Here is a 22,885-nt window from a genome sequence, read left to right on the forward strand (position 1 = left end):
GGAATCATGAGCACAGGCGTGTACCTGGCATGGTTCAAGAACTCCCCTGACATCTGTCCTTTCTGTGGCCAGAGGGAGACCCTGGCATACTTCTATGTAAAATGCATCAGAATGCAGACCCTCTTCTGGCTTCTCTAGAACCGCTTACGGAGATTCTGGCTGCACTGTCTTCCACACCTCCTTATCCTAGGACAACCCATCCATGGGCCCACAAAGTCACGAGACCTCATAATCAACCTCCTCCTAGTGCTGGCCAAGTCAGCCATCCATCACAGTAGGAGAAGGAAGCTGAACGGGGCGGGGGTGCTCTGTGACTGTGTGGCCTAATTCCGGTCCCTTATCTGCTCAAATCTCTGGGCAGAGTTCCTTTGAAGAGCATCCACCTACTCCTGAGACTCCTTTGAGGAGCAGTGGGAGCTGTCTGGTGTTCTCTGCTTGGTGTGTCCCCGTCCCCCTCCGATCCCTCATTATTACCCTCTGACGTCACTCCTGATCCTGTTTTATTCATTTGTTGTCCACTTGATGCCTCGGTCCAGTGGTTCCTCATTCTTAATTGAGGGGGAAGGCCTTTTGTTTTGGGTAGGCCTACGCCTGCCCACCTTCAGTGCTTCAAACAGTACCCACACCAACTCTGAAAAAGTCTGAATCCAAACTTTGCAGGTTTACTACCCAGGCACTTCCTTAAAAAATAACTGGGCAGACACACAGATTAAGGACACAACTCTGGAACCAATGCATACCCTAGTGAGCACACCCTAGTGAGCACCTAATCACTCAAGTAGTCTCACTGGGTTTCTAGTGAGGGGGCTCCACAATATGGCCTAGAGAAAAATAAACTAAACAAACCAAAAATAATAGGTTGGGTTTATAAACAACAAATCATGTTGAAAACTTGATCATTTTTTATTGAATTACAAAATTAATAGATATATAAAAAGAATTAGAAAAGCAATTTTTATAGGGCCTCACAAAATGTTAACTTGAAGTTTAAATTATATTTGTCTTAGCTATAAGGCTTGTTACATGGCTTGAAAGCTAGACAAAGGATTGCAAACAAAAGGATAACACACTCCCCAAGACAGCAGCAGTAGAGCTTCAGAGAGTTAGTGTGGTTTGGGAAGGGCATAGAGGTGAGACTAACCCACTCTGGGTCCTCTGAGTGGAGGAAGCCAGCAGTAGGTGAGATCTGCTGATGGCAATTCTCCAGCTTTACCTTTTACCTTTCACCTCTGTGCAGCACAGGAGCTTTTTAAACCTGTCTTACAAAAAGTCTAAAAAGAAGGGGAGAATTTGAGGAAATAGGGTTGAATCAAAGTGCTATTTCCTTTGATGCAATTTCAATAGACTCCCACAAGAAAGTCATAGAGCAACACCTGACACAGCATAAGTGTGTTATGTTGCAATGTCCAGTTCAATGTATGTAAATATGATGTAACATCTCTCAATTCCCATGTCTCATCCTCTCCCTCCTCATTCACCCTTTTCTGGGTGGTATCTTCAAAGTTTCTTGGTGGTGGTAGTGCAAGGGGTCTGTACACTCTGAGATCATGGTCCTTCGTTCAATGCTCTGGCTGATACACACATACACAAACAATATTAGCCAGTGCAGAGAGTTCTCCTGCAATTAGTACTCTGCTTGCTGGTGTAAGAGTGGAAAATGGCCCAGAAGTCATAGCAAATGCCAAACCATGCTGTTATGACCTATGGGTTGAGTGTCAACATTCTGTTGCCTTGCACAGAAACATGCTATATAGATACTCACACAGGTAGGTGCTCATGAATATACGGTGAGCAAATTTCACTCTCTCAATCAAATAATGAAAACACACTGATAACACACTGCAATATTCCAGACCTCATTATACATTTTTAGTTGACAGAAAAGAATAAAGAGGAACTATGTAAAATAATCAAATCTCCCCCCAATAAACAATAAATTACTTATATTTATACCAAATAGAGCAAAATGCGGCCAGAAAAACAAAGATAAAAATGTGATATCAAAATTATGTTCTGGACAAAGGCTAAAATGTTAAGTAGAGCACCTGTTTGTGTGCAACAAAGGTCTTGTATGAAAGGGGGGGAAGACCCAACAAAACAGTACACAGGCTTTTACAGGATGTGTTTTTTGCAAGGACTATAATACATGTTTTTAATCTATAAACATCTGGGACCAAAAAATCAATTTGTACCATTTTTTAAGATAGAATAGTTTTAAAGTTTGTAATCCAGTTTCTACAATATAAATCTGCACAAAACTAACAGCACAGGGCTTTAGGCTTTTTCTGGGAATATAAAATATGCAGAATCCTACCAGGCCATATTGCCATGGGCTGTGTTGTCAAGGTGACAGAGTAGCTCCAGGGTTTGAGTGTTGCTTGATGAATCATCAGGGGATTCATGACTGCCTGATTCCAATTCCTTCGGCATCCTCCAAACAGCCGCACATGTCATGACTTTACTGTCTGAAGCTAAGCAACAGAGGATAATGTCAACAGATCATTGTACAGGAGACATACTGTATACATGCATCAACATCTACGCAAATCTTTAAGCAATGCACATCTGCTGTTTAAAATATTATATTAAGCTGAATTCAAAGAACATACAACACAGATAGAGGCACAGACCTCAAGTCAGCAATCAGTTCACCGCAGAACTCATAATTAGTATACATTTAATCCACTTTTCCATGTTTTAAAGCCAAAATTCAGTTCTGAGGAAAACAGATTTTCCAAGCCCCATTCCCCATATGTTCCTTTCAATTAATGTTAGAAATGAAAATGACCCCTTCTCAAGTGTATAGTTTGCACCTTAACAGTAATAGTTTAGCCACAATTTTAAAATTTCTTCATGTGGATTTGCTGGGTTATCCCCAGTTTGCATGTATGGCACTAAGTCACATCCTTTGCTGTGAAAGACTGTTTAGCAAAAAGAGTTCTCCTCTAAACATATATGCATTCAAATTCCTCCCTTTAATTCCAGCTGTAAAAACACAGTTTCCAAAAAAGACAAATACAGGATTTATTTTTATTTTTAAAAAAGCAGCAATAGCTCTTTAAACCCCTTTATGTTTAAATTTGCCTTTTAAAAAAATGATGATGTAGCAAAATATAGGTGTAGCTATGAAAGCAGTCTATCAGCACTATAGGGAAAAGAATGTTGCGCGGCCCATCTTCATTATCCTGCACCGTGTGTAGAAATTTGCATTAGTGCAAAGTGGGTGTAAGCATTACTATATCAGAATGGCAATAATTTGCAACCACTTTGCACTGGTGCAGATTGCTATGCAACAGAGAATCTGGTTCAAGGTCAACAAGGGAATAGCGCAGGGGTGGGCAAACCTTTTGGCCCAAGGGACACATCTGGGAATTAGAAATTGTATGGCGGGCCATGAATGCTCACAAAATTGGGGTTGGGGTGTGGAAGGGGGTGAGGGCTCTGGTTGGGGCTGCGGGCTCCAGGGTGGGGCCAGAAATGAGGAGTTCAGAGTGCGGGAGGGGGCTCCAGGCTGGGGCAGAGGAGTTTGGAGGGCGGGAAGGGGGTTGGGGCTCCGGAGGGGGCCAGAGGTGCAGGCTCTGGGCTGCACTTAACTCGAGCGGCTCCTGGAAGCAGCGGCCATGTCCCCCTTCTGGCTCCTACGCGGAACTGCGGCCAGGCGGCTCTGCACGCTGCCCCATCTGCAGGCGCTGCCTCTGTAGCTCCCATTGGCAGCAGTTCCCGGCCAATGGGTGCTGCGGGGTGGCGCTTGGGGTGGGGGCAGTGTGCAGAGCAGGAGCCAGAGCAGGACCATACTGCTGTTTCCGGGAGCGGCCCCAGACCCTGCTCCCCAGCTGGGGCACCTGAGCGGGGTAAGTCCCAGATCCCACTCCCCAGTGGGAGCTCTAGAGATGGATGAAAATGGCTGGTGGGCCAGATCCGGCCCATGGGCTGTAGTTTGCCCACCCCTGGAACAGCAGATCAGTACAAGATACTGCTGCACACAAAAATCCTACCATTGATGGCAATAGTGAGGAGACCACTAATAGTAGGGGTTTGGGTTGGAGGGCAGTTTGGGGAAGATTAAATCCCTATTAAAATGGTCTATGTGAAAATCCAATGGGTAAGTAATGGTTACTTTAAAAAAGAGTCGCTTTGTATTAGGAACTGAGAGACGAGGGACTTCCCTTTCTGAGTACATATGACTGGTTTTAGTCTGGAGCTATGAACTGAGGTGATTCTGCTGACTGAGAATTGAGGGAAAGGAAACAGGAGCAACTGTACTACAAAACAATATCTTGGACTAAGATGTCAGCAACATGGATACAGAAACCAAACAAGTCCATATTACAAAGCAGTTTGAAGCAAATATATAAATAAGGCATACAAACTACTTCCCCAAGGACAGAAAGAGGGTAAGCATTTAATCCAAAATAATTAATAATAAATAATAAGAAATCTTAGTTATCTGTGAGATACAGGAAAAGTAACTAGATAAAAATTGGATGAAATTAGGAAAGACCAATGGAAGAAGATGATAATCACTTGAAAGAGGAGGGCTAAAGGGGAGGCTTAATTTACTGTGCAGACTTCAGAACTTGTTACCTGGCAAATGTATACGCTAGAATTTGTACATGAATTTGGTCAAAGAGGCGATTTGGAATCACGACGGTGTTGGACAATCCCCTTTCGTCTGTTGCTATGCAAACAGACCTGTACTAATTGTAGTGCATGCTGAGTGATTGATCAATATTTAAAACTCACCTAATACTATACCAAATTTGCCACTTCAATTCAATGTTGGTACTGAACAAAACAAAAAAAAAAAAAAGCAACTCTATATTGCTATTTTTCCTTACCAAATGGTAAAGCAGTGCACCTAACACACTAAGCACCTCCACTATACAAAGAAAAAACAACAACTATCCACTTAAGCTAAATTTACAGTAAGTTCATGTACTCAGTATCAGCTATGAGAAAGCATATTGTTAACAAAAAAAAAAAAAAAAAAAGCAAGCACCTGGAGGCTGTCCCACTACCACCGAGAGATGCACAGAGAACCATGAAAGGTGTAAGCCGCTCAGAAGAGGCCATGGTACATAGACTCTCCAGAGTCTTAGCTAGGGTTAAGATCCAGAGTGCCTGTGGGGAGAAAATGGCAAGTGATTTTCAGCTAGATTCTTTTGGGAGGAATTTGGGAAAGTGGTGAGTTTGGTATAGTCTTTGGTAGAAGTGTTGTTGTTGGTTTGTTTTTCTGGCAAACTACCTATGACTAAGTTTGTCTAAAGGTAAAGATCATGATAAACTCCTTCTGCCCCCCATCAAAGGGTGAGGCAGACCCAGCACATCACCACTTTTTGCTTTAACAAATTTAAACCCTCTTTAACATCACTTCATTTCTTTGTCTGAGTCTACTAGATGATCCACTATTATTATTTATATTATAGTAGTGTAACCCACACACCTTCTGGGTGTGGTGTTCTAGCCCATCTGGTAGCACCAAGACCACTTAGAGAGAATTAAATGAGTTTGCTCTACAGTCTTAGTTAACAGCCAGTTGGCTTTTAGCTCATGCAGTAGAGGCTCATGCACTAAGCTCCAGCAGTCCCAGGTTCGATCCTGCTTGCTGACGACTGGGATCTGTCAGCGTTACAGTAGCACCCAAGTGTGCTAGGCACTAAACATACACACAGAAAGGCTTGTCTCTGCCTGAAGAGCTTATAGTCTAAAAAACAGACATTTTGCTGCAATCATCTCCAGACTGCAATGGCTATAAGCAGAAAAGAGTCTACCCTAAATGAGCTGGTTAACTGAGACAGTGCCCATATGCACCTTCACACTATCTATTATTTACTGAAAAACATGGTGGACAACAACTGCACTCTGATAATTTCCTGTTCCATGAAACCCAAAGTAGAGATGCTGGCTGTGGAACAGAGGAGTCCAGCAGAGATTGTGATCCGAATTTGAACCCTCTGAAGTTAACCCATACTCTGAACATGTGAGCAAGACTCATCAGCCAAGCATCTAAGAAAGAGAATTCTCCTTACCACCTCAATACACCCCCATTTGGTGCCGTATTTCCTGCTGCAGCCAAACCCTGCTGCTTTAGAAGATAGCAAAAACAAAACAAAACAAAAACAATACAAACAAAAAAACCCAGTATACACCTGGCCAATTGTGCAAAGGGAAAAATTCCTTCAAGAGCCCTGCAGACGATCAACTTACGCCCTGAAGCATAAGATTTTATTATATGATTTTATTCGATTAATCTCAGCAAAGAAAGTATTTTAAGCTCTGCAAAAGGTATCTGGGATCTTAATTTTAACCTCTGAGTATTTCTGCAATGTTGAGTCTAAGGAAGCTAGTGTAACTTGTCAGTTGGAGCCCCACTTAAGCTAGTCTCATGAGTTTTGGATTTCATCAAGACAATGCAAAAGCCAGCACATCACACAGATGCTTGGAAGAGTAAAGGAAAATAATTGCTAATAGCAAAGAAAGCCACCTAAAGACTGGAGGAAGAATTTGAAGCAGGGCAAAGTTATCAAAAGCACCTAAGTAACTTAGGTGCTTTTGAAAATTTTACCTGCAGCCACCAATAAAGAAAACCACTTACATTTCAAGTGTGCGCAGTAAGTGGGCAGAGATTCTATCTAACTATAGTAACTATAAATGCTGTCAAGACCAAGCTGGAAATGTGCCTCACTATTGTATGCACAGGAGACTCCATTGGGTGGTGAAAGCATAAAGATATATCATACTTCCACATCTTGCAGACTTAGCTATGCCATTCCTTGGAGCCCAGTATACAGTGTCTCTTCTGAGAGGCTGTTTATCTACTTTGATATGATGTATATCAGATGCCATTTGTTCTCCCAAAATGCAAGAGGGGCTTATCTTTTTGAAATGTAATTTGACCAGGATAGATTTACTGTATTAATGGCTGTTATTTTGTAGTACTTACTTGAAGCAGCAATTTTTTTTAACTATTCGATTTTCATCTTAAACTGTTCTAAGCTTTCTACATTAGTGCATATCTTTATAATCCAATGTTAGCATGAAAACTATCAAACACTTACAAGAGGTCCCTCTAGCTGAGAAGTCATTTGTCCCAGTTCACTATGGGTACATCTACACAACCTGTTGCAGCAACCCTCACAGCCCATGACAGACTTGGGCTAGTGAAGCTCGAGCTAGCACTCTAAACATGGCTGTGGAGACAGTGCTTTGAAGTTATGGCTCAGGCTGGATCTCGGGCGCTGGAGCCCGAGCCCAGCAAGCCCAAGTCTGCGGATTAGGGCTAGGAGGCTTGCAGCCACCAGCTGTGTAGATGTACCTAAACGAGGAAGTAGTTCAGCTATTTAGCTGTCTCTGGTCCAAATTTACAGAAACTGAAATGAGAAACTTCTATCCATTATTTATCAAGATTTAAAATGACCTATTGTGATTACTCCCTCTTCCCCGCTCTATAATGGAAAAAAGCATCAATCTCACTGTAATGACAGTATTTCCTAAAATTTAATATTTACTAGAAATGGTCTCCCCAATGCTAAGGAGATGGAAGAATCTGAATTTAAAGGATGGCAACTCTTCACTTTGTAAGGCTAATGCTTTTGTATGCACCTAACAGATACCAAAAGGTCTAAAGCAGAAAGGTGGCTCAGATTTTCATGTGTAAAATGGTATAACACTGCACACCAGCTTCACTTCATTTGGAAGTGGCTAGGGGATGAAATCCAGTATGCATCAAAGAGGGGGAGTCTTCTTGGGACTATACAACTAGCTTGCATAGTAGATGCACAAAATCCCCAAGCATATCATCTTAAAAGACTTTATTCATAGCTGGAATTGGAAATGCTCATGGAAACTGATGGGCCAGTGTCAAGCTCTCATACTGTGGTCTATTCTCAAGAACTGTATGTTCCTTGCAAGCGGTACCAGTTCTATTTTTAAATTTTGAAGGTATGCTGAAATTAGAAGTTTCGCTGATTTCACTGGTGCAGAAGAACTTAATTCAGAGCACCTTTCATCTTCCCTTACACTCATTTTAATGTGCTTATATACAGCTAACAATTCATTCCCAGAGGTGTGAAACCAAAATGGAATTCTCATGGCCAAACATTGAAGTCATTTTAGGTATGCCTAGTCTAAACCCAGGTTAAATTTCCCTTTTATACAAAGTATTTAAAAACAGATACTTTTCTCTCTGGTAAAAGAGCCAGGAAGGCCTGGAATAGATTGTAAAGTGTCAACCCGTTATTACAGATGGAGTAAAGTTCTATTGTGGGTCATAACTCCTCAAATCAAATAATCAGCAGCTACAGATCTACAGGAGACTCGGTATAAAATAGCTCCATCTACATATGAACAAGGCTCCCACGGCTACATTCTCAATGGATATACAACAAGGGGATCAGTAACTGTACAGTACTTGCAGAACTGGCCATACATCCATACGTTTCACTGCCAGATTACTTTGGAAGTCTCTCATTACTTTAATAATTTTACATTTTCCATTCTTACTACTATTGAACAGTATCACTTTAGCCCTTGAATTTGTCTTGCACCTACAGGCAAATAGAAATGTATATTTCATTATGCAAGATACCAACCTATGGCATTCCCTTTGGAGATCTCTGCTACAATATTAACTCTCCCCAGTTGTGACATGCAAATAGCTTTTTACCACCTTCTCACATACTATCTTTCAGATACAATATCAAACATTTTTTCTGTAACTTTATACTCATCATGTTACACAGTTAAATAATAATTTCTAATATATTTGACTTAAACCAGAAAATCTTTTCTTTCTAAAACTATGTAATTTAATTTTCAATATTTTTATTTTTAGAAAAGTACAAAACAAAAAGTGGACATTTAAATGAATACAGGAGTTATTACTGATATTTAGATAAAAAATACAAACATACAAGGCTATTGCATTGGACCTTTAAGGTTCTTTCTTTTAAGCCACTTAATCATCAGCCACACAGTATATTAATTTCTTTCCAAGCAGCCACTAAGCCTTCCTTAGGCCACACCACATCTACATTAAAGGATTTTTCATCCCCATTGGTGGTAGCCCATGTGTAAATATATGGCTATAGTGACTTCTACTGTTTGTTTTTACACTAACACAACCTGCTGACGTTCTCTTTGACTAGACACCATTGGAACACCTATCTTCATGAACCTTATGAGGTACACTCAAAAGAAACTACTCTCCTGCTCACCTTAAGAAGTTTGTAGATTAGAATCCCTCAGTAAAACTTAAAAAGAGGTCTGAAACTCTTACCTTACCAAAACCTCAGTAAATGAGGCAAGGACTTCTACTGAACCTTTGCCACATTCCTTGCTCATCTTACAAGGCTGGTCCCTTGTCTCATTCACTGTACACCTTGTATACATTTTTCTCTGCAAATCTATATTACCTAAGTGCACACATACAGCGTTTAGCTGCACACTTTACAAGGAGAGTGAGAAAACTCAGTGCAAAATATACTGGCATGCACAGAACGCAATTTTCAGTGGGTCACAATTCAGTTAAATCAATACCAATTTTCAGTGGAGTACTCAAAAGCACTTCTCAATGAGGGCTATTTCCATGATATTTCAATTTTCCACCACAACAGCTGCTCAAAAAGAAGTTACAAGAATGTGTTGTAAACATGTGAAGTATCCTATTTTCTCACCCCAAACATGCTCCCTCTTGGACTCCAAAACAGTTGAATAATATTTGTTCCAACTCAAAGTATTTTCCTTTGAGAAGAGGTCAAGGCTGAAAGAAAAAATTGAGTCTAAAAGGTGAACACTTCAGAAAGTTATAATGATAAGAGTTAATGGAGAAACATATGTGTAATCTTAGCTACTAGTCTGCTGCTGCTCCTGCTTTACAGTACAGGTTACATACAGTAATCCAGTGGCTCTCAACCTTTCCAGACTACTGTACCCCTTTCAGTAGTCTGATTTGTCTTATGTCCGCAAATGAAAAAAGGTTGAAAAATCACTGACCTAGTTTGACCTCTAGGCCAAAGACAAAGGCCAAAGAGTTTCACCCAGTAATTCCTGCAGTTGAGGGAATTATTCTTCCCTAATATGTAAGCAAATACCATCAGGTCCACAAGTTTACAGACTGGACAGTAATGGTTGAAAGAGAGCCATTTACAATCACTACATAGAAATGGGTTTGTTTATTTGTTTGTTTTGGGGGCTTTTTAAATAGAGTATATACTGAAAACTGCAACAAGTTGAGTCATCGGGTATTAAGTAAATTTGTATTTGGAGACTTTCTGGAAAAAAAATATCTTCCTTGATAAACAGCAGCTTTAAAAAAGGGACACAGCATATAATTTCAATGGATATACTGAGAAACTATTTCATATTTAAATGACTGACATGGTAAATCAGAATAGATCCATTAGAAGCAGCTGTAGTCCAGCACACCAATGTGGATAATAAGCATACTGAATTAGAGTTCTCTTCTTATATAATAAGAAAAAAACCTACACTCACTGGTGTTCGAACCATAGGTGACTTTCTGAACTTAACAGCTTTAATTTTTAAATTTCTCTCTCACACCATCTTCCTTCCTCCCTCCACCCCATTCTCTCCCGTGGCCCGCCCCCACGAAAGTAGCTAGAGACAGAAAGAAATCCAGTTAAGAAAAACATGGTTACTAACCTTCCAGAACTGTTGTTCAAGATGTGTTGCTCATGTCCATTCCATGACCTGCCCTTCTACCCTTTGTAGATGGACTGCAGGGATGATCGAAAGGGGGAAGGATTCTGTTTGGAGGCCCAAGTGAAACGTCTCCACTTAGCCAAGTAGGCCACCCTTGTGGAGGGTTTTCTGCTACCTAGCAAGATTTTCTTGACCTGCTCCACGCAGGCTCGCTCCTCTGGGTTCAACCATGCAGTAGCCACACTATCAGGTACAGGGAGGCGAGGTTCGGGTGGAGCAACTGGCCTTGGTTCTGCAAGATCAAGTCTGTGCGCAGTGGGAGCTATAAGTAAGGTTGTTACCGAGAGGCCAGGAGTGTGCCAAACCAATTCTTGCATGTCCACGCCGGGGCTATCAAAATAACCTTCCCCTTGTCCTTCTTGATCGTTAGGAGGACTTTGTGAACCAAGAGTATCAGTGGAAAAGCGTACACAACAGCCCCTCCATCATGAGAGCAGGAAAACATTGAACAGGGAGCCCTTGCTGAGCCCGTGCATGAAGCAGAACTGTTGGCATTTTCTGTTCTGTCTGGTGGCGAACAGGTCCACCAGGGGAGTCCCCCACTTCTGGAAGATAGCATTGACTACCTCTGGGTGAAGGGACCACTCATGATGAGAGGAAAAAGACCTGCTTAGGTGATCTGCCAACGCATTCCAGTCTCCCGGGAGGTGTGATACCTCCAAGTGAATGGTGTGCTTCACACAGAAGTCCCACAGTCAGAGTGTCTCTTGACACAGGAACAAGCTTCCCCTTACTTATTCATGTAGAACATTGAAGCTGTGTTGTCTGTCAAGACCTGCATTACCTTGTCTGACAGAGAGGGAAGGAACACCTGCAGGCCAAGCATTTTGCCCTGAGTTCCATGACATTTAAGTGCAGGGAGAGTTCTTCTTGGGACCAGAGGCCTTGTGTTCTGAGACTGCCGACTCCCCAGCCCAAGTCTGAAGTGTCCAAGACTAGAGTCACTGACAGTTATGGGGCAGTGAAGGGAAGCCCATTCAACACCGACTCAGGATCTATCCAAGTCAATGATGCCAAAACAGTTGACGGGATCGTGAGAGTCAAGTCCAGGTGGTGCCTGCACGGGATGTAAACTGACGCCAGCCACAGCTGCAGGGGTCTGAAATGCAGCCGCACGTACTGCGTCATGCAAGTACACACTGCGATGTGGACTAGTGACTTGAGGTATACCCGATCGGTCGTGAGCTGATGGTCCTGACTCAGGCGATTAGCTCCGACATAGTTTGGAATCGAGCACTACCCCTATAAATTCTATTCTCTGTACCAGAACTAGGGTTGATTTCTGCTCATTTATTAGCAGGCCCAGCTCTCAAGAGGTGCCCTTACTATGTCAATGCAGTGCTGCACCTGAGCCTGCGAACGGCCCTTGAGTAGCTAATCAAGGTATGGGTAGTGTGACAGACCCAGACCAATGGGGTACAGGAGTCTGGTAGAGGGCAAATATACTGGTCACTGGATGAGTAGTTTTCTGTTCCCTGAGTGACCAGAGCAGGGGCTGCACGAGAGTAATCAGGAATCTGCTAGAACCAGTTAAGGCAGGCAGGCTAATTAGGACACCTAGAGCCAATTAAGAAGAAGCTGCTAGAATCAATTAAGGCAGGCTAATCAGGGCACCTGGGTTTTAAAAGGAGATCACTTCAGTTTGTGGTGAGAGTGTGAGGAGCTGGGAGCAAGAGGCCCGAGGAGCTGGGAGCAAGAGGCCCAAGGAGCTAAGAGTGAGAGGGTGTGCTGCTGGAGGACTGAGGAGCACAAGCGTTATCAGACACCAGGAGGAAGGTCCTGTGGTGAGAATAAGGAAGGTGTTTGGAGGAGACCATGGGGAAGTAGCCCAGGGAGTTGTAGCTGTCATGCAGCTGTTACAGGAGGCACTATAGACAGCTGCAGTCCACAGGGCCCTGGGCTGGAACCTGGAGTAAAGGGCGGGCCCGGATTCCCCCCAAACCTCCCAATTGACCTGGACTGTGAGTTCTTCCAGAGGAGAAGGTCACTGGGCTGTTCCCCAACCCACATGGTGAATCTCTGAGGCAAGAAAATATGCCAATAAGCACAGGACCCACCAAGATAGAGGAGGAACTTTGTCACAGTAGATTTGGATGCCCCGACATCTCAGGTAAGCTGCAACCACCACCATACACTTCATAAAAACCCTTGGGGCTGCTGATAGTCTGAAGGGCAGTGAGGTGAGCTGGTAGTGGAGTTGGCCCACCAGAAATCAGTGCCCACAGAAGATGGAAATGTGGAAATACGCATCCTTTAAATCAAGGGTGGCATACCAGTCTCCTGGACCCAGGGAGGGAATGATGGAGGCCAAAGAGACCATGCGTAACTTCAACTTCTTGAGATATTTGTTGAGGCGACGCAAGTCCAGGATGGGCCTGAGGCCCCCTTTGGCCTTTGGAATTATGAAATATCGAGAGCAAAACCCCTTCCCTCTCAAATCTTGAGGAACTTCCTCCATGGCTCCCACACGCACTGGGGCTTACATCTCCTGGGCGAGAAGTTGCTTATGAAAAGGGTCCCTGAAGAGGGACGGGTTTGTGCGGTGGAAGGGAGTGATGCACAGAAACTGCAGGGTATATCCAGTTGACACAGTACTGAGCACCCAAAGGTCCAACGCTATGTGGGACCAAGTAGTCTGGAAGGGAAACAAGCAGTCCAAAAATAAAAGGGGGGATGGATCCAGGTATGCAGTCCTTGGGCACACCATTAAAAGACCTGCATAGAACCACCAGGGTATCTACCCAAGCCTGACTGAGAGGCTGAGGCAGAAGGCAAGGGCTGCCAGTGTTTATAGCCCTTCCCTTTCTTTCTATAGGGTTTGTGCCTGTGAGACCCTGAGAACCTGGGAGGCAGTTGGGGCCAGAAATGTTTCCTGGAGGCCATAGGCATGGCCAAGAGAACGTAGCCTTGCCCTTGAATCTTTCAGGCCATGCAGCTTGGCATCCCTCTGTTCAGAGAGCAGCGCATTGCCCTTGAAAGGAAGGTCCTGGACCAACTGCTGCACCTTGTGGGAAAGGCCCGACGACTGGAGCCACGAACATCACCTCATCGTGACCACAGTTGCCACTGTTCTGGCTGCCAAGTCGGCTGCATCCAAGGCTGCCTGGAGAGAGGCTCTGACCAGTCTTGCCTTCCCTCCAGGATGGCAGCAAACTCCTGCTTAGATTCCTGTGGCAAGGAGTTTCTGAAATTGGTCATTGAGTCTGTGACGTTGCACCCCATAATGCTTTATAGAAATATGCTTATAAGTGTAAATATGACATAACTGGAATATGTTTTATGTTAGATATGCCATGTAACATATCTTTGCAAAGGTTATGATCTACTGAATATATTCATCCTATTTGTATGAATGTATCATTTTCCTATTTGAAGATATGAGCGTTGGCTCTATGCTTGTATTTAAAGTGTTTGCTGTAGGGCACATAAGACAGATTTGGTCAACAGTGTCAAGGTGTTATTCAAGTAATTGGGAGTACTTAACTAACAATGGACTTTGGGAGACGCCAATCCACATCTGAGCTTCCCTGGGAACTTTCAAACTAACTTGTAAACAATGGCGTTGGCCTGCAAAAAGCTGAAGCATTCATAGACACGTGACCTGCCCAGGTGACTGCAAACTCCATCTTGTTGAGGGGATTTTACACAGGAGAACAAAGGGGTTTCCACCCACAAGAGAAAGATTATATAAGGCCCTGGAAACCCCTCCATTTTTGTCTTCAGCTAGCTTAAAAGATAGCCTCTCCACCCCAAAGTGATGCCTGAAAGAAACTGGAACAAAGGACAGTAACTATGGGGGTGTGAGTGATTGCTGGACCCAGACTAGGAAGAAGTCTAGTCTGTCAAAGAAGCTTACTGGAACATCTCTGAGGGTGAGATTTACCTGCATTTAGTTTCCTACTGTATTAGGCTTAGACTTGTGTGTTTGTGTTTTATTTTGCTTGCTTTATTCTGTCTGTTACTATTTGGAACCACTTAAATCCTACTTTTTATATTTAATAAAATCACTTTTTGCTTATTAATTGACCCAGAGCAAGTAATTAATTCCTGGGGGAGCAAATAGCTGTGCATCTCTCTCTATCAGTGTTATAGAGGGCGAACAATTTATGAGTTTACCCTATATAAGCTTTATACACAGTAAAACGGATTTATTTGGGGTTTGGACCCCATTGGGAACTGAGTGTCTGGGTGCTAGAGACAGAAGCACTTCTTAAGCTGTTTTCAGTTAAGCCTGCAGCTTGTGGGGGATGTGGTTCAGACCTGGGTCTGTATTTGAAGCAGACTGGCGTGTCTGGCTCAACAAGACAGGGTACTGAAGTCCCAAGCTGCCAGGGAAAACAGGCTCAGAGATAGTTTCAGCATATCAGGTGGCAGTCCCAAGGAGGTTTCTGTGACCCAACCCGTCACAGAGTCCCACAAATTAAAGTCATAGTTCCCCAGCAGGGCCTGTTGGTTTGATATGCAGAGCTGTAGGCTGCCTCCCAAAGAAATCCAGTCTCTTGGTCTCTTTATTTTTCAGTGTGGCATGGGCTGCCCCTGCCTGTCCCTTTTGTTTGCTGCCAACACCACCAGAGACTCAGGATGGGGATGGGACTATAATTACTAAAATCCCATTGCAGGCACATAGTACTTCTTCTCCACCCTTTTAGATGGGTTTGCCAGAGGGTTTTAACTTACCCCCACTTTAGAGGGGGCCACAAGAGCCAAGATGTCAATTAGGCTGTGGGTGGACTCTTTCAGTTCCTCCACTTCGGGCCCAAGGTTCATGGTGACCCACTTCAGGAGCTCTCAATGAGCCCTAAAATCATCCGATGGCTGGGGGTTGGAAAGGCCTGGTACCACCTCGTCCAGGGATGACGATGAGGAGGCTAGTGCTACAGGAGGGGCTAGTCCTCAGCCTGTCCCACCTCGGCGACCTCAGTGCTCTAATCGGCATCTGGTTCCGGATGGGATAGTGCCACAGTACGCCTCTCAGATACCACCAAGTACAACTGCTGGAACAAGGGCCCTGGTACCGGGGGGAACCTCCATGGGTTCCAACAGTGCCACTGCACTGGCCAATGCTCTGGTGCAGCGCCGAAGTCTGATGTGTATTCCAGTAACTGGTACCTCTTCTGTGGCACTACCAACTCAACTTCAGACTCAGACGATGACTCTTCGTCCAGAGACCAAGGCAGAGCTGTACCTGGTTCTGCCTCCAGGCGGTGCTGGGGAGCTGGTGACTGGTGCTGGGCTAGGGACTGTTGCAGCAGGGCCATGCAACCCCAATGAGCTCTACGCGCCCCTCTACCCCTGTGAACTTGGCGGGAGCAGGTGCTTGGGGGAGTGAGCAGTACCAGGAGGGACAGCAAGTACTTTGCAGTCTGGAAAGCCTCCAGAGTCGAGGGTGCCTGGAGACACGAGGGACCACGACCCTTCCCAGGAGTCGGAAGTCACAAATTGGGCTCGGTGCCCTCAGCGGGGTTGCTGGAGCTGACTGCAGCTCTGGGGATGACAAGTGACCCAGCACAGGTCTCATCACCTCTCCCCTTGTGTCCCTCTTCGGTACCGGCGAACAGCCTCTCTCTGCGTGTTGTTTATTATGCCTCTTCTTCAGCACCGAGGATGGCAAATGGTGCTGAGAAGAGCATGGTGCCGGTGGCACACTTTGTACTGAGGACAAAGTACTCGGCGTTGATTTGGAGCAGGACAGCTCCGAAGCCAGTCTAAGGGATGCTTCCTTTAGCAGAGCCTTCAGGTGAATGTGTCTGTCTTTTTGAATCCCCTGAAAACCTAATACTTGTCTTTGACATGAGCTTCCCCAAGGCATTTCAGATAGGCTGAAAGCGGGTTGCTCACTCGCATAGGTTTGCCACAGGTGGAGCACGGCTTGAAGCCCGGAGTCCCTGGGACATGTCCCTTCAGAATGGGACAATTGGCTATATTTTAACACTAAAATAACTATAAGTATAACTATATACAAAAACTGTGAAGACTAATCCAGTAGAGAAAGAAAGCCTTGCAAGAGCAAGAAGCCGTTTCAGCAACCGTCATGGGTGGTAAGAAGGAACTGAGAGGGTGAGGAACTGGCGGTACCCCTTATACCGGTGCATAGATGCAGGGCTCCAGGGGGCACTAGAGCCAGCCCTACGGATTCCACTAAGAGAAAAAAACCCTGGCAACTGTGCATGTGGTGCACGCACACCTAGCATAGAATCGACATGAGAAAGCACTCAAAGTAGAACTTTATTTTGTGTGTTCTGCACATACAAAAATTATATTTCAAAATTACTTTGGGGGCACTTCCATAATTCAGATATGCTAGACCAGGGATCTCAAACTCAAATCATCACGATGGCCACATGAGGACTAGTACATTGGCCCAAGGGCCGCATCACTGAAACCTTTTCATACAATGATACAAAAGTATAGTCAAAAATGAAAAAAAATGAAGAGTAATATAGTATGCTATTAAAAGTCAATGTATTAACTTTTTTAAAACTGTAATGCGAAGAGGGGTTTTAATAAAATAGAAGCACTCAGTAATACACCTCACTCAAACGACAAAACATGCATTTACTTTTAGAATTACTTCGGTTAAAGCCCCCCGTCTGCCCCCCGCCCCCCCCTCACTCCACCCCTTCCATGAGGCCCCACCCCTGCCCCACCTCTTCCTACCCCTTCCCCGCCTCCATTCCAACCCCTTCCTCAAAGTCCCCGCCCTGCCCCTATTCCACCCCCTTCTCCAAATCCCCAGCCCCACCTCTTCTCCGTCTCCTCCCCTGAGCGTGCCGTGTCCTCACTCCTCCCCACTCCCTCCTGGAAAGTCCTAAGCACTGCCAAACAGCTGTTTGGCGGCGGGAAGCGCTGGGAGGTAGGCGGAGGAGCGGGGACGCGGTGCTCAGGAGCGGATGGAGGGGGGGAGGGGAGCTGCCGGTGGAGTCGGTGCCTATGGCGGGACACAGAAAATAACTCCGCGGGCCACATATTTGAGACCCTTGTGCTAGACCCAAGGATGACTCAGAGGACTGGTAATAGACTAGGGAGCCTATCATTAAAAACCACCATGAGAATTGGCACTAATTGAAATCCTTTGTTTACAGTCCCAACAGAGAAGCCCGGGCCTGCACAAGTGCAGAGACTCAACAAGTCCCTTAACCTTACACATGGTCCCTCCAGGTCAGAGTTGAAGCACATTGGAAGGTCTGTGTGAAGAAACAAGCAGTGAACAAAGAACAAAAGTAAGGGAAAAACATTAAGAAGGGTTGACTAAGTTGTTCCAATATTTCTTTTTTTAAATTGCAGTTTCCAGACTGAAGTAAAATTCTAATGGCAACGTTTATAAAAAACAAAAACAAAAAACCCTCTTGAAAACAGGATTTTAAAATGTGAAAGCACTGACAAACCCTTGACCAAACTGACACCAGTAGGTGCTGCCATAATATAAAAGAGAAAACCTAGGAATAAATTAAATGTACACACAAGAGAGTACTACAAAAAGAAAAAGATCCTGCAAAGACTCAACTGGATTTAGATCACAATTATGTAGGGACTTGTCAGCTAGCATTACAATTCACAGCTGTTCCAATCATCTACTTTTTATTCTTCTGGCGCCCCTTGCTGAATAAAATCCACATTGCCACAGAAGTGTGCTCTGATATATACTGTACATCAATTGCAATCTTGACTTCTGACATGAACTTACAGCATTTACATGCAGACTAGTTCTATCTGCTGAGACCTCCCTAATTATATCATTTTATACAACTATAGATTTAAACCTATATCATTCTTGACTAAACGCATACAATAAGCTGTCCATGATCACTTCCCCTTTTCCATGAGAATACAGTAAGCCAGCTATTTCTAGCCTTTTGTTTCAAGACAATTTAAAAAGGGAAAATATATGTTTCTAGGTCTATATTAGTATATAAGATGTAGTGTAATACATTTCTGTAATTAATAACTGTATACAGTAGACGTATGTAAGAATTGTATTCTCAGTCTAATCTTTCCTGTCATTTCATTTCATTCCCCCGTGTTTAACCTTGAAACCCAATTGACAATACTTCCTACATCATTGCCTGCAGATATTCACACTGGAGCTGGAGGAGCTGAAGTTTCACTGCCTGACAGGGTTTGCTCTTTGATCAGCTCAGGTGGTGCAGAGCCAGCTGGGCTGCAGTTATTCTGTTGCCCAGGGAACAACAACTGAAGTGTATACTTCCTAAATCTGCACAGGAGGCACTTCTGCACCATTGCCACAGCGGCTCTTGCTGTGCAAAGCTGAAGTGGTGTAGCTGCTATAGCTAGAGCCCAGCTGGTGCCCATTAATGCTCTCTGTATGACAGGAACAAACAGCTAGTTTTCAGAAACCTCATTCTTTGCATTGACAAACAGATTTATCACTCTCCTTTATTAATGAATATAAACATCCTTTCCCCCCTTGAATAAAATGGAGAAATTCAAAAGAAATTTTTTTTTCCAATTATGCTTTATTCTAAATAATACCTTTGTAGTCTTTATAGTTTGTTCATAAGAAAATAAACTATATTGCCTCTACAAATTAATGTCTTATTACAATCGCAAGACGTAAAATACTTCCTTATTCTGTCTTAATATTAAATTAACAATTTTAAAACCCTATTCAAAACACAAGAATGCAAGTTTTCATTCCTGTATGTGTAGCTATTTCTTGTATTTCAAAAAATTCCAGAATCAGTTTAATGAAATGTAACCATTGCAAATACTTCAGATGCTTACAGCTTTTTAGATACTAAGACCAAATGTTTGCTTTTGAAGATACACTTCCACTCTGCTCCTGTGTGTGTAGTACAGCAGCTCATTGTAAATCCTGATGGAAGCATGTGTATAAGCCCGTTTGACAACAGGCGTGGTTCGGAGATAAACACAGTTGCCAGATATAGTACAATCCAACCCAGACATGTCCATACACAGGTCATTCTCCATGATTAGCAGCTGGCTCATTGCTTCAACGTGTAGCAGGAACTATATAAATTGCAGGGTTCTCATTATTTACAGGCAGATCACAGGTAACCACTACTCATAATAAATTCACAATTATATCATACCAATACAGCCATTATGTTTTAGATCTCTGGACAATCCACTTCCATATTTGTACTATGAATACTGACATATGATGAAATTAAAAATAAAAACCACACACATTGGACAGCAAACTAGAGATCATGTTCCAAACAGAATGTGGCCAAAAGGATATTTGGATGGGACACAAAGGAGAGACAGATTTAATAGTCACATTATAGAGAATTGAGTGACAGAACCAGCACAGAGGCAGCAGCTAGCTGGTTGACTATCAGAGTCACATTACACTTCCTGCACACTGGTGAATTTTACACTCCAGATCCACAGTTTTTTCAGTGACCGCATATGAGTACTTTCTGAGCCTATGCCCTGAACATGCCCCTTTTCTTTGTGATATGCCTTACTTTGGAGATCTACAGGTACATCTATGGAGCACATTTTTTGGTTTGCTTTTTTGGGACTCAGTAATATACTGCATTTACTTTCAATGCAACTTTCAAACCCAGATTCTGAAGGTAGGAAACTGGACAACAGATGCAAAGGTGTACCTGGATGGAAAAGAACTCAGAAGAGTTTTGCTATTTGAAGGTAGCTGCAATACAGATATTCACACAAGATTAGGAAAAGCAAACACCACTTTCAGAAGGATGAAATACATCTGGTCAAACAGAGGTCTCTGCACCAAATGAAAAGTCAGATTATGCTATGCAACTGTACTGAGCACACTACCGTACAGAGCAGAGACTTGGCTGATGATGGTGGCTAACAAAAAAAAGATCGGAAGCTGCCTATCACAGATAGCGGAGGAAGATACTACACAGTTCATAGAAAGACAAAACAACAAATGCAAAAGTAAGGGAGCTGACAGAGCAGAACATGTGAGGAAATATCAAAGAAAGAAGGCTCAGATGGCTGGGACACGTACACCATATGGAAGATGGGAGACATGCTAACCAAGCATTGAATTGGGTACCCAAGGGATGAAAGAGAAAGCAAGGAAGGCGAAGGATGAACTGGCAGTAGACAGTGAAAGAATATTGAATGCTCTGACATCACCTGGGAAGAAGTTCCACAACTAATCAATGGAGGAACTGGACTGCCAAATATGTCAGCAGCACAGGAGGAACTAAGGTCTCAGGTAAGGAAATATACTACAACCAGTGGCCAATTTCTGCCCTTCCGTTGTGTTTTTATGTTGCTGTTCTGAATTCCGTAATGTGAATCTTAGGGCAGAATTTGGCTGCAACATAGTAAAAGCTGGGCAGAAGCGCATATAGACAGACTTTTTTTCTGATTGCTAGTTCTACTGATTAAATCAAAAAAGTCACAACAATGTCCAGTGTCCCTCTGGGTTATTGCATAGAATCATAGGACTGGAAGGGACTTCGAGAGGTCATCTAATCCAGTCCCCTGCACTCATGGCAGGACTATCTAGACCAGTGCTTCTCAAAGCCGGTCTGCCGCTTGTGCAGGGAAAGCCCCTGGCGGTCGGGCCGGTTTGTTTACCTGCCATGTCCGCAGGTTCAGCCGATCGCGGCTCCCACTGGCCACGGTTCGCCGCTCCAGGCCAATGGGGGCTGCGGGAAGGGCACCCAGCACATTCCTCGGCCCGCGCTGCTTCCCGCACAAGCAGCGGACCGGCTTTGAGAAGCACTGGTCTAGACCATCCCTGACAGGTGTTTGTCTAACCTGCTCTTAAAAATCTCCAATGATGGAGATTCCACGACCTCCCTAGACAATTTATTCCAGTGCTTAATCACCCTATCAGTTCGGAAGGTTTTCCTAATGTCCAACCTAAACTGCAATGAAAATGAGGGCAACATCTCTAGGTATTTTAGCATAATGGGGCAGAATAGAGGGATTGCCTCTGCCTACACTGTTCTCTGGACGTTTTCCTATCATTGTTATACCAGTGCAGCTCCGACAGTGGTTGGAACAGTGGGAGCCTACCATAGGCCAGGTTGCAGGTGGCCACTGACATTTTAAAACATTGTGTTGTCCAGCCCTGTACCAAGAAGATCTACATGACATGGTGGTATAAACCCCATGGCCATCTAAGCCTGACCTATTCTTGGGCTCCCACCAGTGGAACTGAGCCAGCATTAACAATATTGAGATATTTCAGAAAAAAGGCTGGTGTAGACAAAGCAGAAAAGTGTAGTGGGGGATTGGCTTCATCACCAATGGAAATCACTGCAAGCATCAGTTACATGAGACTGCATTAAGACAATACATTAAGATGTTGGTTCTTTTCCTATAAAGGTAATGAAGCACACTTGTCTATCCATTAAGTTCAATGGGAATTAAGGATGGCTGAGCACATCATGGGGTCAGACCCTGGTTAGTCCCTTTTACACTAATTGCCATATTTATTTGGAGTAAATAATTTGTGGCGGTCAAATTCAATTTGGTATAACAATTTCACTTGATAGATTATAGAAATCTACCTCAAATAGACAAATCTCACTATACTCCAATAAGAGCATTTTGTTATGTGGATGCTGCCGGACCACCAAAATGATAGATTCCCTAACATAAGTTAATTCAAACTCACAGTTATAACCAATTACATACTTTCCTATGCCTGTTAACCCTGTATTGGAAATTTTTGCAATCCCACTTTCTGCATCTAGGCCTCTCTGTCGGAGGAAATTGTGTTATTACCTTTGTAAAAACACAACACTTTGTTTCATCAGTGAAACGTGCTGTTGGCTTGGGACATGAGCCATTATTTTGCTCTGTGCTCTGCATTATCTGGATACATTTGCTAACTTTCAGAGTCAACTGAAACATGCTCGCACATCAAGCATAGAATGCAATTCATGGAAGAAAATATTAATGATAAACAATAGGTTACTGCATATAGATTCATTTTATTTATTGTCCACATAAACCTGAAAATAAAAATGCCCTGGAAAGAAAGCTGTTACTGCAACAAGAAATTATAAAAATTACTAACAGACAATGGTTTTCAGTTGAATCCCATATAACTGAGATGTCATAATATCAAAAAGCCAACACCTCCTGCTCCAACAAAACTGATAAGATCAAGCAGCTATATCAGCAGCATCCAGAGAGGCCTGCAGGGATATACTGGCAAGCTGCTGACCCTCTG

General features: G+C 43.5%; 1 protein-coding gene across 1 annotated transcript in view; it reads right to left on the reverse strand.

Annotated features, from left to right (window-relative positions):
• The window catches only part of EIPR1 (EARP complex and GARP complex interacting protein 1), a 143,071-nt gene that overhangs the window by 73,193 nt on the left and 46,993 nt on the right, over positions 1–22,885 (reverse strand). Inside the window, exon 4 of the mRNA XM_024215810.1 lies at positions 2,315–2,471. Coding sequence (XP_024071578.1) covers positions 2,315–2,471 — 157 coding nt within the window. The remainder of the gene's footprint in view (positions 1–2,314; positions 2,472–22,885) is intronic.

The sequence above is a fragment of the Terrapene carolina genome, unplaced genomic scaffold (assembly GCF_002925995.2).
Source record: "Terrapene carolina triunguis isolate 2854851 unplaced genomic scaffold, T_m_triunguis-2.0 Scaffold42, whole genome shotgun sequence".
NCBI lineage: Eukaryota > Metazoa > Chordata > Testudines > Emydidae > Terrapene > Terrapene triunguis.